This window comes from Rhipicephalus sanguineus, chromosome 1 (assembly GCF_013339695.2).
Source record: "Rhipicephalus sanguineus isolate Rsan-2018 chromosome 1, BIME_Rsan_1.4, whole genome shotgun sequence".
Taxonomy (NCBI): Eukaryota; Metazoa; Arthropoda; class Arachnida; order Ixodida; family Ixodidae; genus Rhipicephalus; species Rhipicephalus sanguineus.
This window is the reverse complement of record NC_051176.1, coordinates 234,446,736-234,462,676: the sequence shown is the minus strand read 5'-3', so window position 1 is coordinate 234,462,676 and position 15,941 is coordinate 234,446,736. Positions and strand designations below refer to the sequence as shown.

General features: G+C 52.3%; 1 protein-coding gene across 3 annotated transcripts in view; it reads left to right on the top strand.

Annotated features, from left to right (window-relative positions):
- Nucleotides 1–14,710, top strand: part of LOC119374846 (zinc finger protein 423) — a 174,497-nt gene extending 159,787 nt beyond the window's left edge. For all 3 annotated transcript variants that reach the window (XM_049420348.1, XM_049420350.1, XM_037645053.2), the window contains 4 exons: nt 5,772–6,019; nt 8,425–8,820; nt 10,638–10,748; nt 12,393–14,710. In XM_049420348.1, the coding sequence (XP_049276305.1) occupies nt 5,772–6,019; nt 8,425–8,820; nt 10,638–10,748; nt 12,393–14,099 (2,462 nt within the window). In that variant the 3' untranslated portion in view covers nt 14,100–14,710. The remainder of the gene's footprint in view (nt 1–5,771; nt 6,020–8,424; nt 8,821–10,637; nt 10,749–12,392) is intronic.
- Nucleotides 14,711–15,941: the final 1,231 nt, after the last annotated feature.

The following is a 15,941-nucleotide window of genomic DNA, read 5'->3' as shown; positions in this document are numbered from 1 at the left end:
AATTTTTCGTTGGTCCCGGCCAAGGCCCATTGGCCTGCAATGTAATGTATTACGGTTGTTGCGAACCTATTTTCACCCAGCCACGTTTGATACGAACGTACACTACCGCCCAGGTACGAATAGGTGCTGTCCGCGCTGTCGCGGAAGACGCGCCAAGCACGTGCGAGCGCGGGAACGCAAGTGTGGGCATGCGCGCCGCACCGCCAAATCGTCAGAATCACGGTGTAAGAAAAACACTTTTCTTACAGTCAGAATAAACCTTCAGAAACGCGTCGCGGCCTCCGATATTGTGTGCGCGAATCTTTGAGGCTCTTATGTGCCCCCGTGTGCCTTCGCGTTTAGATTACAGAGGACATTAGCGCCATGTTTTTTTTTTTCTAACGTGTCGACACGGGCTGCTGTCGTTGTACTGTGTTTACACGTGCCTGCATCGAGCATCAGACATCCTATGAAAGGTGGACAAGGTCCGAAACAAGGCGAGGATGGTCTTAGCGAAGGAGTAAGGCCTCACATCGTCAACATGCGCGACTGTTGAGGTTGCACTTTTGCGGGCGCAGCCGTAAATCTCCCAAAAAGCATCCCCAACTCTTCCGCAATAACAAAATCATAACACAGGAGCATGGTTTAGTAATTTTCTGGCCTTGATCCATCGCGTCAAGGCGCTTCTTTTGTTACTTTCGCTGCAGTACTCCGTTGTCATGCAAAAAAGCATACTAAAATTTTGAAGGGGCGTGGGTCACAACGCACCTGGTTCATTAATTAAATACGAGCGTACGGGCCGTATATTTACGAGTGCTGGTATAATTGCCGACATATAAAAACTCAACTGACAATTATTCAGGCTTCTTTCTGACTTGAAAGGCTTTTGGTGTAGCGCGAAAGCAAACACGGACACGAGAAGGCACACAGGAACACTACACAGCGCTACTAGCAACAACAACTTTCTGACGTTGCTGCGGCCCTGAAAAACAATAAATAAAAATGCACGCCAGCTTTCTTTTGTCGCATGCTAATTTTCCATGCTTTCTGGTGATACGAATTTCGGATGATACGAATATTTTTGGTGGTCCCGTGAGATTCGTATCATCGAGCTTTCACTGTAATTGTTGGGGTTTAACATCCCAAACCCCGATATGACTTTCTGGGACGCCGTAGTGGAGGGCTCCGTAAATTTCGACCACCTGGGGTTCTTTGACGTGCACCTAAATCTAAGCACATGGGCCTCAAGAATGAGTGTATCTCTTGTGACTTGTCAGTTCCCATTGTCGAGAGCGAAATACGCGGCTTCAGCACTCGCGTAACTCCGCTGCTACAGCAGGAGTACATACGAACACTCGCGAACAGAAACATGGCCACCGTCTTGTGTTACTCGGCGTCAATGGCAGCTCACGTGTTTCGGGTACCGGAGCAAGCGCACGGAAGAGCTGCGAACCGACTGCGGCGCTAAGCTCGTGATTCGAGTCGCCTTCAGCTCTGTTGCGTCTATCCGCTGAAACGCGAGAAGGCGCGTCTTTCTAGATCCTCACTCCGGGAGCTGCCGTGGGCGACAGACGTATAAAGGAGGCTTGAAGGGCCGACGCAGCAACAGCGAACATTCGTCCTGGGAATGTCGGGGAATTTCAACAGACGCGGGATTCCGTTTGTCAGAGGCGAATGGATTCTTTTTCTGAACCGTCCCGACAGGTTCTTGATTCTTGCGAGCCGCCACTGCTGACACACTGATTTATACGTTGCATGGCTTCGCCGACGCGGCTGGGCGTGAAACATGCCCCGACACTTTTCGCCGTTCATTCCGGACATCGTGGCTTTTCATATAGTAAAAAATTTACGCGCTCGGCCCGACAGGTGCTGCGCCGGCTCGATATTGGCTCTCCCCGAGCGACGGCGGTGGTCCGCGGTTTCCCCGCAGCAATTTACACACGAAAAATGATCGCACCATCAACAACAGAAAACAAGCGAAAAACAGGGATGCAGGCCACCGCTCGACTCTATACGGCCAGCCCTGAAACGTCCTATTTCTCAAGGTTGGCACATCACCTACCTTCTTCTTTTTGGCGCCCAAGTGCCGTTCCCTATTTTTTTTTTCTTCCGATCTGCGCGGGTGGCGTAAATTGCAGCCGTGTCTTCTCACTTCGCGTAAATTAAGTTAGGAAGCGAACGAGCGGAGAGAAACAAACCGCGGGTGCGTGTAGTACGTGGGCAGATAAATAGACGCCACCGATCATCTCCTGCGCGAACAGCTCAATCTCTCCGCGCTGCCTCATTACGGGAAGATGCCGGCCCAGCGGCGCGCACGCAATTGCCGCTGCGGTTCACTTTTGTTCGCCGCCGCCGACTCCCAAGCTCGAGCACGCTTTCTTTTTTTCTTGCGTTCTGCCCGCTTCCCCTCCTCGCTTTCTGCGGCGCGGCTCACATGTGGGTGCAAGGAGCGCCTCCCACCGCGCCCCTCTGTCGTGGACTCCACTCGGCCGCGCACCTTGGCCGTAGCGAAAGCCCCCCCCCCCCCCCCCCCCCCCCCCCCGCAAGGTGCACTCACATGTCGGCGGCGTGCCTCAGACGGGACCGCTGCCGCTTCTTGGAAAATTACGGGTCGTAGCTAGACAAGTACGGCTTTCTTCTGCAACAGCCCTTCTTTTGTCCGAGGTTGCGCTGCACCCCTTCCAACCCACCGACCGTCTGTCAGCGCGCTTATACAACTACTAATGTCTCAATTCGCTCGCGGAGGTTTCGTTGAGACGAATGCTGTCGCAGTATGATCCTTAACCTCGGTTCCCTTGGAGAAAATCTCGCAGTCGTGTCTGTTAACGCGCATCGACTGTTCCGCATGTGCTTGCATCGAGCTCAGGTGCGGCAGCCAGGCCCGACAGCTCTCTCGTGATGAAAACCCCGTCATGTCTGGGAGCCCGTGTGACTAGTCATTTCTTGCATTTTTTTTTTTTTCCTGTCCTGCGGCAAGTCGTTCTCTGGTCGCGAGGTGTTGCTTCGCCGGTGCTTCATGTCTCGCGAATTAAATAATAACGTCACTGGTGTTGGCTGACTAGATTGATGAAGACAGTCAAGCAGTTCTTATGGGAGAGTGGAACCATGCAACAAAATATAGCTCGAGTGAATGGATCACCAAAAAAGAAAAACGCTCTGGAAACAAACTACTGTAGCGACGCTGCTTGCAGCCAGGCCGACAAAGAATGGCCGAGCCCTTGAATCTCTTTGTGTCCCAAGCGCTGAGCGGCATCGCGGGTCATTGTGGACAAAGAGGCAAGCTTTGCGGAGGTCCGCGATTGTAGAGACAGTGGCCGGAGGTACGCACGCGACGCCGCGCTCGGCAGGCCGCAGGGGCGAAGAGGTGCTGCGCCCTATCTGTCCGCTGCATCTGGCCGTGCGACCTCCCTGGCGCGCGAGCGTTCCCCGGTGCAGCGTCCGTAGAGTGAGGGTAGGAAGGACTGGGGGAGGGGGGGGGGGGGGCAGAGACGACCCCCGCCCGCGCATGGTGAGCGCGCGCGTGCGTGGCACCGAGCCGGCCACGCGGGCGACACTTGTGACCCCCGCGGCACCACCACCCACCCACCACCCCCCACTCCAAGCACAGTCTGCGGCGGGCGCGCCCAGCAAAGACCACCTTCGCCGAGACGCTCCAGCAGTGGAGGGGCACGAAGAAAGAGACAGTGCAAAAACAAAGTCGTAAAAGTGCCCACGCGCGGTGGGCTCTCGCTTTCGCTGCTGGCCCAAGCCAGGACGGCCGCCCTGCGGCTGCCGGACACGGGCCAGCAGCGCAATCTCTCCGTCCGAAGAGATGCCGATAAGGTGCCAAAGCGCTGGCTGAATGGACTGCCCGTTCGACTGCGGCGGATGCGGTTTTTCACGTTCCTCGTCACTAGCCGAGTTTGTTTTTAGCAGGCGGGCACTCGACCTGAGTACTTTCCACGAGATTATACTCGGGGGCCCACCTTTCTTCTTTTTTTCTTTTTTTTCCGGTGACTCGGTAGCTTGGAATTTTGTGTCAAGCACTTTGTTTCCTGGGGGCATGTACTTCATTTTTGCGTTACCTGGCAAGTCGCCCCTTCTGCTTATCGCTCTCTTCATTGAAGTATTTCTCCAAACAGCACAGACAGACGCAACAAGCTCTTTAAAGGCGCGCACAAATCATGCTCTAGCTGCCATTCCATTAAGGCTTCCTGCGTGTATGTGCGCCCGTTGTGTGAAGTTGCCAAAGACAGCTGCGGGCCACTTCGGCTGAATAGTTCCTTGTGGCTGTAATAAAAATGATGCTAGTAATAGCAGCAGGCATGTTTCCCTGTTGCGGCACAGAAACTGTGGGTTGAATATACTATGATCACTCTCAAAAATGTACAGCTCTCACTTTTTGTTCTTGAGAAGAGAAACATGATGGGAGGGCGATCTCAAAGATGAATATTTCTTTCACTATGATTACTATGGTTATTATTATTTTCATTTAATGGCAAACCTTTCTCCGAACTCTGCTCAAAGAAGAAATCAAAGTCACGTATGACGTTTGAGTATCTTACTTAAGGCACTTTCTTTTTCTTGGGGGGGGGGGGGGGGGAGGAGAATAGTTCACGCCTATATATTACACCTTTAATAAATTCAACGCCAAGTAACTTAATTTGTATGCTCTGTGAGATGTACTGGTGCGCGTCCAGTTTTCGGTCACCGGATCTTGAGGACCTTATCTGCGATCGAGGGGTTTGAAGCGAGGGCATTTTATGGAAAGCCAGCTTGGCTCGCCTTGTCTCTCATTTAATGGTGCTCACGTACGCAGCTCACGCTCATGAGCTAGCTCAGTTTTGCCACCTCCGGGCCCCACGGAATGCCACGGGCGCAGCCGCGCCACAAAGGGCTCGCGCAAGCACACCGGGGCGGCGCGCAGTGGGTTCGTCGATGAAGACGTCCGGACCTGTTGCGGAGACCGCGACGGGGGGGTATTTCGAGGAATCCGGCCTGGATGGCCCTTTGTGCGCAGGGTCACCCAGCGGCCCGCTCTATTGAGTTGTCAGCTCGGATGAGCAAGCGGCCAAGCAAGCGCCGCAAGGAAGGGGGAGGGGCGATGGCGCCCAACTGGGTGGAGCACACACGCGGCGCTTGATTTAGACAAGGCTCGCGAAACGGCGCTTTCTCGCCCTCTCCGTGACGGAAAGAAGGGCCACCTTGGGTCCCGAAAATCCGGCACCGACCGATGGGGCTGACAAAACGGCCCCGCCAGACGCCGACGAGTTCTGGGAAGAGAGCCCCTGGCAGCGTGCGCTAGGTTTATTTTTCCCGATCGCGGGTGGGTGGCGGAGAGGTCACGGTTGGGGGAGGCAGCTTTATGGAGCACCGCTGCTGCGGTCCCCCGCTACCATTGTGCGCACTTCCTCCTTTTCCGACGCCGGTTATTAAACGCGCGACCCCCCGTGGAGCGCGTCTGGGATGCGCTCGCATCTCGGCGGGCGGCCACGCACGCCCTTGCGTCGCGGCAAGGGTTCGCCCGGACAGGGTGCGCGCAATTGGGTGTCGTCTGCCTTGCACATGACCACATCGAGACATGTGTTACTTATTGCTCGCTTCCTTGCTGCATGTCATACAAACTCACGGATGCGTTCTGCAAAGTGCCCTTGAACTTGTCCGAGTGATGCCCGTTTTTCTCCTGGCGTTATTGAAGCGCTGCTTGCCTAAGTGCCACTCGGGAAGATGAGGCAGTGTGCGAAGGCGGCAGACACGTGCTGTCGCGCCGGGCGTGTCCGCGGGTTCTGAGCGCGCGCCTTTCTTGTCCCCAGGGGCAGCCCCGGGCGGCGGCGCAGGCACGCCCTCGTCGTGGCGCTCTTCGTCCGGCAGCCCCGAGGACGAGCTGACGTCGGCGTCACTGTCGCCCCCGCCCTCGCTGCTGGCCGGAGGCCCGGCGTCGGCCTCCTGCTCCGACTCCGAGCTGTCCTTCACCATCGGTGTCACTGAGGCGACGCCCTACGCCTGCCACTTCTGCGACAAGGCTTTTCCCAGGCTCAGCTACCTCAAGCGACACGAACAGGTACGCCAAACCGTGGTTCCGAATCGCGCATCCTCCCGCGCGCAATACGTTCTTCGAATGCCGCCCTGCGCATAGAATACGCCACTAATAGGCAAGCCACATGAATGCATAGTTCCCTTTCTAGCCAAACGACCAGCGTCGAACGAATGCTCTCCCTTACGCCACGCTGTTTGATGGGACGGGCTCACTTTAACCGCCTGCTGCTGGCTTCGGTCTGCTCGTGCTATGCGCTCGCGCACCAACAACGCCCGTTTTTATTAGCTATTTGCCTCGGCAATTTCTGGCACAGTGTGCGAGGTATGAGGTCCACAGCATTTTCGTGGGAGCTGCCGAGGACTTGTCCTTTCTGCCCTTCGTTGACAATTGTCTCGCTCCGAGGCTCGCACGCCACAGAACGGGTCGCTCGGGAGAGTGCCCAGCCTATAAAAAAGGCTATAAATCTTTGACGAGAGGGGCCGTCCTTCGCCCGCTCAGCGCCGAGACATAAAGCGGCTCCCCGCAATGCAGCGTGCCACGAGGAGACGCTGACCAGACCCCACTCCCTCGAGAGCACGATCGAGTCCCTTCCCGCAATGCGGTTACCCGATCCACATTAACGTGCTTACGCCTAATCCAGGACCCGCGAATATCATGGCCGTTGGACCTGGCGCCGCACAACAGAAGAAAAACGGAGAGAATGGCGCCGAGGTGCGACAACGCAATTTAGATCATCTAATTTGAGGCATCCCCGGCTTGGCCTTGCAGCCGGCCAAAGTGGATTAACGCCGGCCGGTTACCTCTGGGGTAGTATACTCGCTGTCCTGCTTCTGCTTCCCATTCGGCCTGTTTATCTGGTTGGCCCGCTAATGGGCGCCAACTCGCCGTCAATCGTGACTGCCTACCGCCGAGGCGGATCGGAGGACACCGTTGATCTGACCATCCAGAGAAGCGCGCATGTCCACTTACGGGCTTACGCGAGCGCAAATGAGCTTTTGTGCAAGGGCGTCTATGCGTAACAAGCGAGGACTAACTATGGTGCTGCCATTGTCTGCTCGGTCAACACAGGCAGCGAAGCACACCCTTCCGCGCTAATGGACAGAACGCAATCTCATGGCTGCGTAGACGACTTTTCGTCTTCTTAGCGGGTCTTATAAATATAATGCAGCACGTGTAGATATGTGTGTGTGTGTGTGTGTGTGTGTGTGTGTGTGTGTGTGTGTGTGTGTGTGTGTGTGTGTGTGTGTGTGTGTGTGTGTGTGTGTGTGTGTGTGTGTGTGTGTGTGTGTGTGTGTGTGTGTGTGTGTGTGTGTGTGAGAGAGAGAGAGAGAGATTTGTTAGCACTCACTCCCGCATTAAGTATTAAAAACCCAGCACGTTTCTTATCCCTGTCGCTAAAAGAATTACCACACACAGTTGGGCGAGTTGGTAAGTTAACATTTTTGGCATGTATGTGCGGCTCAACACGGACGAGGTACAAAGTATGGACGACACGAGCACTGAAATGACAACTGAAAGTTTATTGCAAGTCATAATAAATACTCAGATCACGGGGTGCACCCCAAATAAGCAAGGGTATCAGGCATTCATGTTTTCCTCTACGTCTTTCAAGGTATCAGGCAGTCATGCCATTCAAAAATTCTGTTTCTTTTTGATGCATTGAAATTGCTGTTTTACAAACACGCGAGGAGAAATTATGCGCATGATTTACGCCTCTATAGTATTTATCGGCTTGCTTGATTTCCATTTTTGAATAGTACCGTGGCTTGGTGGAAGAGGGGGTCGCATTGGTAGCGTCTGCATTGCGCGGTCAGGTTTGAGCTTGCAGAATTGCCGACTGAGCAGCGTGGTGCTCTCGAACATTTAAGCAGCGAGAGCACCACGCTTCTGTCACGAATTTGTTCGGCAACCAGAACACTCGCACTAGAAGTGAAAGAAAATTATCTTGTCAACAAGTTTTAGCGGGTGTTTCAAACGTCTGAGAGACATCGGCATTTCGTTGATGTTGATGACGAGATGAAAATGCTCACCGATAATCGTCCGGCTGTTTGTCGGATAAACTTGTATGCTCAAAAAGGAGCTCATTGCTTTCTTGGAACGGCGTTTCGTTAAAGCTCGACGGCATTAGTAATCCAATGTATATACACTGCAAACAACGGTGAGGACACTATATAGTTAAATAATTCGAGAAATACATGTGGGTTAGAGGCACCAAGTAACTTAATTGGCTTGAGCAACCTGAACTTTCCCGATAAACGTGCAGTACACGGCTGCTTTGGTTCTCACGACTGTCGAGGTTCAACACATCCAAGTCGGCCAGATGTAAGGCTTCTGACACCTCGTGCATGTCTCAGCTTGCACGGCGCTCTTCGGCAACTTGCCGTGAGGCGGTGATCGTGACGTCGAACGTGGCTGCTTTTGCTTCGCAGGTGCACAGCGACCGGATGCCATTTCGGTGCGACTTCTGTCAGCGGCTGTTCAAGCACAAACGCAGTCGCGACCGACACGTGAAGCTGCACACGGGCGACCGCAAGTACCGGTGTTCGCAGTGCGAGGCGGCATTCTCGCGCTCCGACCACCTCAAGATCCACATGAAGACCCACGACCACGCAAAGCCGTTCCAGTGTGCCATGTGCAACCGCGGCTACAACACGGCCGCGGCCCTCACCTCGCACATGCAGAACCACCGCAAGAGCGCCGCTGCAGCGGCCGCCACCAATGGCCTCGAGCCGTCGGCCGCGCTCTCCCGGCCCGGCTCCAGTCTGGCATCGGCTAATGGAACGAACACGCTCACTGCAATGGGAAATCCAGCTGACGGTGGTTCGGTGAGTATATGCCATACGCTAAAACGCTTTGATTTCCCCCTAAAGAAGTTGCGCCAGTATCTTAAAAAGAAAAATTCGGAAGATCCCACGCCTTGTGGGAATCGGTTTCATGCAAAGCAGTCAACGAGTAGTTATATGTTGAATCTTTTGGCTTTGAGCCAAGCGTTACCAGGTGGATCGACGTGTTTTGTAAACGTAGTAGTTGTGTGCATATCGTGGGCTTACCAGGCACGTCGACAACACTGGCGTCATTGTCTGCTGGTTTTCATTAACGTTGTGTCAAACGAAGAACCGAGCCCCTCAAAGTCCTCTTCCGGCGTTTAAAGGGTAACCTATAGTGTGACGTAACGTCAGCACTCACGTCAGAGCACATACGCCAATTATCGAAATGAAGTGCACTTTACGGTGCGATAATGTGAGTATTATACGTAACTTTCGTTAACGTATTCCTTCGGGGTCGAGCAACGCTTGAATATTGCTTGCTGAATTAGAGGAATACAAACTGAACGTTTATGAGACTGCTATAAAAGCGGAGCCAACACTGGAACCACAGACGTTAATCTGATATGACGCCTGTATCATAGGAGTGCATATGTAGGGTTTATTGCTTTGTTATAAAATTAGATAGCGAGGACCACAACCACAATTGACGTTGCACCGCGCCTGCAGAGGATGTTTTTCCTAAGCAATTTCTGGACCTGGCGTGGCTCTGTGGTAGAATACCTGACTCCCACGCGGAAGGCTTGAGTTCGATTCCTGCCGGGATCCTAATTTTTATTCTTTGCATTCGTCGGGTGAACGCTGCCGATGTCGGTTTTTCTCAACGCTGTCGCATTGAAATTGCCAATGTCTGTTCTCGACGTTCCTGGGTAGATATAAACAGTCAATCACCTATGGCGCATACCCGTACACCGCTGGCCGTGGTAAACGGGTATGTGTCACACGTGTCTGGAGGAAAGGGTTTGACGACGTACGGGACAGGATTTTCACGTTATTCATGTCATGACCAGACAGTCATATTCGTGAAATCCTCTTGCCTTCCCTTGCCTGTTTTGGTGTACCCCAAGATAAGGAGGCGATCACCAGAGGGCCCACACGTAGGCGGCTAGATAGATAGATAGATAGATAGAAACGCTCAAAGTGCCTTAGGTTCGCTAAGAAGTGCTTCGCATTTATAAAAACCTCAGCCTAAGCGGCCTCGCGAACGAAAGAAGAAGAATGGATCGAGAGGCCCGTCTTTATTTATTTTTTTTTGTTAGTAGCAGTAGTATTATAGCAACAATTATAAGTACCAGTATATACTTGCTGCGTAAGGGTGGCTCAGACGCCCACCAAATAGGCAATAGCATGTCGCATATGCTACGCCGCGCCACTTGCATGCAGTACGGAATGCTTTTTTTTTTTTTTCCACGTGCATTTTATTACACGAGTAGTCCAGAGCTGAGGGGATCTGTATTCGCAAAAAAAAAAAAAAGTTTTTGCTCCGCGTTCGTAAAGGAAGTTGACAGTCATTCGTCATTTTCATAAGCGAAGGCAAGCTGGCCAGTGGCAAACACCACTAACGAGAGAGAAGCTACGCCACTTCGACGATAGTTCGCAAAACGAGCGACTGCTTCCTGGCGTCCCATCCTATAGTATCATTTTGCATTTTTTAAACCAAAACCTGAAATGTAAAAAATAAATATGAAGTAATAATCTACAACCTTACCAAATGTAGTGCAACTACCTTTAAGAGTTGCACGAGTGCACACTGTATGCGTGCGCACGTGCGGCCTTTCTGATACTGTTCTAACGTATACATGCCCGTCTTGTCGCAGACGTCCATGTCCCGGGACGACAGTTCCTCGTGCTCGACTGACAAACTGAGCCTAACAGGTGGCAGCCCTGGTCCGGGCAGCGTTGAAGTCCAAACAAACGGGTGCAAATCGGTAAGTATACACTCACCATTTCGATCCGAGCCCTGTTTGTGACGTCTTACGGCGGTATACTATAAGATGGTTGCACTATACCTGCCATCCAACTACAGTTACGTTCGCGCGTACGCCGAGTTTTCCCTTCACTCCTAACAAAGCACAAGAAATTATAAATATGCAAGAAAGCTGCCCTTTTGGGCAGCATTTACAAGTTGTAAGCGACAACGTTATAGTCGAGGGTTCCTGTAAGGTGTGCTTGTGCCAGTGTGAATAATGTGGGCTAAAAGTGAGCTGCTTTCACAAATTAAACGAAATTGTCACGTTCCTTAATACGACGTGTGCCGACACAAATAAGAGTCCGCAGCAAGAGGCCGGCCGAGAATTTATCGGTGTAAGTAACTCATAGTTAAATACGAACTCAGTTTTTTTCGTTGTGAGTTGATAATGTTTTGAAGCAAACACATCCGTACGCTGTCGTATGCCGAACAAATTGAAGTAATGAACATACCTCATTCTGGTGATTTCGCGATGCCCCATATTGTGTTTCACGGTACTTGCGACAAGTTTCATTTCCCGTTTAATTCAACCGGACCTATGCGCGGTGTCTTGGGACTTCTGTCGCTTTTCGCACTCACACCCAGGGCGTTTTATTAGTGAGCTAAAGCCCCGTGAAGTTGGTGCTTTGTTGCTGCAAACAACGGTATTCGGACATGAAATGACGGCGAGCGAATCATTTTAATTTGTAAACAGACCGGCTAAAGTACTTCTCCTCTGATACGGGCACTGTCGAGAGACGCGGATGCTCAGTAAAACAGAATACGCAAAGGGCTCCTGTTCGTGCTGACTCCACACGTGGAATCCATGCGCATAGCCCCATCCGTGCAATTCATAGTGGCTGCCGCGGCGTCCGCGCAGAGTCTATATGGGGGATTTTGGTGGATGCAGCTTCGTATGGAACCTGAGCCACGCAGATTTGAAAGTGGACGTACTATTCTTCTTCCTTTATCAAAAGAGGAAAATCTGTTGTCCATCTATTCCCAGCGGGAAACGGAAAAAAAAAAACAGACAAACAAAAAGTACTGGGATCCGTATCCAACAGTTCGGTTGTGTTTGACTGGGTAGGACCACAGCGGGGGTGGGAGGATGACTTGTATTTGCATGCGACGATGCACGTTGTGTATAGCAGGGAGGCAACGTAACAAAAAGATATAGGAGTTGGGGCTTTTCTTCCCGGATCGAAATGAATAGCGGGGTAAGGCACATACGACGGTGAGCTTTGTTTGCCCGGTCGAAGGTAAGGTGCTTTCGTACGTAACATTTTTTTTTCGCGTATTTTCTTTATTTGTTAGAAATGGGGAGAGGAGTGCGCTCGCGCAGATCTTCTCGCTTCGTGCCTGGTCACTCGGGGTCATGTGGATTGTATCGAACCGCTTCCTTCATGTCCCCCCGTTCTGCATATTCAAAATGAATTTCCATGAAGCCATAAAGGAGAGTTTGCGACGTGATGTAAAAGGAGCAAGCTTTAGTATTGCAATGACCAGGCTTTAATCTCGCTTTTTAAATTTGCAAAAAAAAAAAAAAAAGGTTTGCCTGTGGCTTTTTCATCAACCTTCTAAGACGGATGTGTTCTAGAGGCTGACGACCTGCGTTTCGTTGCAGATATCCGAGCGGGCTGGCAGCACGAGTCCCCGCGACGGCGGCGAGCCGTTGGCGTGCGGCTTCTGCAGCCGGCGCGACTTCAGCAACCTAGAATCTCTGCAGGCGCACGTGCGCGCCTCCCATGTTCCCTTCTCGGCGGCTTCACTGGTGGGGCCGTCACACGGGGGCCAACTGCGGCCGGAGCCTCGCTCGGCGTCCCGCCAGTCACCGCCGGCCGCTACCACGGCTTCGTCGTTGGTGGACGCATCGTACGAGTGCGAGTACTGCGGTATGAAGCTGCCCAGCGTTCACGCCCTGCAGACTCATACGCTAGCCGCGCACAGCTTCAGCGAGGTGCTGAGCAAGCGTATGTCGGCCATGATGGGGGCCGACTCGGGCGGTGGGCCTCTGCTCTGCAGCCAGTGCGGCGCCGCGTCGCCGGACTTCGAGTCGTTCCGGGCGCACTTGGCGTCTCACCTGGAAGGACGCATGTCGCGTTGCTGCCCCGAGTGCCGCGCCGAATTCCCATCCTCGCAGCAGCTCGAAGCGCACGTCGCCGCGCACTTCCTGGCCACGTCGGTGGAGTACGGCTGTCAGGCTTGCCTAAAGCTCTTCCCGCGGCCTGACGAGCTTCAGAAGCACCTGCTGGACGTGCACGCCCACCACCTCTACCGCTGTGCGCTCTGCCGGGACGTCTTCGACTCCAAAGTTGGAGTTCAGGTTCACTTCGCCGTCAAACATAGCAACGAGTGCCAAGTATTCAAGTGTAGCGCTTGCAACGCCGCCTACCGGTCTGAGCCAGAGTTCGCGCTTCATGTTCAAGTCACGCACTTGGCTAAGGCTGCTCCCTACCGGTGCCTGCTGTGCGACCAGACATTTGCTAGCGAGCCCCTGCTGCAAAGCCACCTGGATACGCACGGCAAACAATTCGCGTGTGCCCTGTGCAGCCAAGCCTTTCACGTAGAGTTTTTGCTCGAGAAGCACATGCAGGCTTGTCACGCGGCCGACCTAACCTTGCATCCAGATGGTGTGCAGAACCTGAGCGTCAAGTCGAGGATCAAGGACAACAGGTGCGACATCTGTGACCAGGCGTTTGGAACGGACTCCCTGCTCGCGGCGCACCGCAAGCAAGTGCACAACGTGCGCTCTTCGTCGCAGAAGTCGGTGAGCCTGCTGTGCGCGTACTGCAACGAACCGTGCAAGTCGCGCTCGGACCTGGAGAACCACATGAAGAGCCACACGGCAAGTCCCAGTAAGCACAAGTGCAACATCTGCGACGAGATGTGCCCCTCGGCGACCACGCTGGCCGAGCACAAGTTGACACACTGCAAGGTCGTCAAGGGTTCCACGTGTGCCGGTTGCCGCGAGGTGCTCCGCTCCGAGGAGCAGTTCTTGACGCACGTCAACTCTCACGGTGGAGGCCCCGCGTTGCCGCTGCCCTGCGTGGTGTGCCGCCAAACGCTAATGTCTCAGGTGGAACTGCGCATGCACGCTCGCTTCCACGTGGCCCACTGCGACAAAGGCTCGCTCTGCTGCGTCTGCGAGCGGCCCCTGGACGCGGCCAGCCGCATCATCACCGGCCGCCAGCAGGAGCGGCAGTCGTTTATGTGCAAAGACTGCTTCCACGCTAAGGGTGTCCAGGACCAGGGCCGCTGCCCCGAGTGCCGAATCAAGTTCGAGTCGCCACTCGAGCTCGAACAACATGTGCGCAGCAGCCACGGCGGCTGAGCAGCTCCATTTCATTCATCACCGGTGTGCACATCGCAAACAATCAAACGCGCCCGCGGTCTTTCTGTTAACTTATTTCTCTTCCGTGGCGCGCCTCTCGTGTTTTCCCAGTCGTGGCTCGAGACAAATCGCAACACGTCTATTTAGAAAGTGTACCTCCTAATATATCTGATCATCTTGTCAAAACGAAAAGGGCGTGTGTGGTCTTCAGGCTGTTCTTACCCGAGTGCTTCTCTGGTGCAGAATTTCACCCAAATATGTAAATACAAGTTATCCATACTCATCGCCATGTTTTTGTTCTGTGTGTCGACATCATAAAGCAGGGTATGAAACTGCATACATTTTAAGCTGCCGGTTGTTTTATGCCTTGGTATAATACTCTTCATGAAGCACGTTTGTAACAGTGAATACACCACAGCCAAATATGAATAGTTTATTCATCCCAGTGTTTAAGTATCAGTGTTTGTGTTTCGGAAGCATCCTTATGTTTCTTTACGCAACTATACAATATCAATTAGTTCTTTATTTTTGATATTTTTTTTTTATTTTTACGTTTTGCCTGTGTGGTTTACAAGGTTCACGAGGCAAATAAAGTTCGTATTTTCAAGGGAGACACGCATTTTGTTTTTCATTCTTGCACGAATACGCATGCATGTTCCTGTCGACAGTGTTTGCAAAGGTTTGCCTCTGAACAAAGCAGACAGGATGACAAGACAGACAACGTTTAAAGGGACCAACACCTGAACTATTTAAGACAAGCGGATTGTCTCCGCTTGGCTAAGATCACGGGAAAGTGGCACAACGTTAATGAGTTGGTGTGAAACGTAATGAAGTTGTGCTTCCATTGCCTGCAACTCTTCGTTAGACAACGCATGGCTTGCAGTTTAGAACAGCCTAACGTGGTAGGATACATCAAACCAGCTCTGCAGGCCAGCTGCGAACTCTATACTTCATGGTGTTTTGGGTATGCGCTTTCTCTCTACACTAATGTTGGCGCCTTTATGTTTAAGAAGGGGCGTCAGAGGCTTTTCTGGATTCAGAGGTACGTGGTGGTGATCACACATACCATTTTTCACTTTGAAAGTAGTCACCTATGAACTCGTATATGTCAAAAGCATGTAAACATAGTCGCAACAAATCAGTAAGCTATAAGTGGTCAGCCCAAGAAAGGCCGTCATTGGTCTCGGAAGACCACTTTACAAAAGCACGGCTGGGCGTGGGGTGTAAAGTAACTACAACAATAAGTAATTTGGAAATAAAGGCAGTATATAGGCATGCAACATGACGAAGCCTGCTGTCACTAATGAGCAGAGTCGTATTTCGAAACAACAGTGGAGTTTCAGAGGCACAAAAGCTGAGGCGGTGCGCGTGCATGCGTGCGTACTTGAAAGCGAACGAGGGCACGGTTTATCTTGCTTTTCGTGGATTACTTCTTGTGTCATAACCGGTACAGAAATGTCGACCACCAAGGAAATCTAGCTTACGTAGGTAAATGGTGAGGGTATAGGATATACTGTGCACAAGTACACTTCAGAGTTAGTCGCATAGTCGCAGGTGGCCATTATTTCGTTAGGCCTCGAAAACCGTTGCACTGCTCTTGATCGCCATGGCAAAGTTAATAAAACACATATTTGTGAAAGAGGAGAAGGAGAAGGAAAGGCATGGAGGACAATCAGTGAGGAGATGTACACCGCTAGTGCAAACAGCAGGTAGATCGAGATATAATGAGAGGGTATGAGGCAATGACCTTGCACACTCGCCTCTTTATATGAAAGGCTAGTGAACAACGCACAGGACAAACAAACAAAACAATTGCAAGGTAAGCAGCAGCATATCTAACCG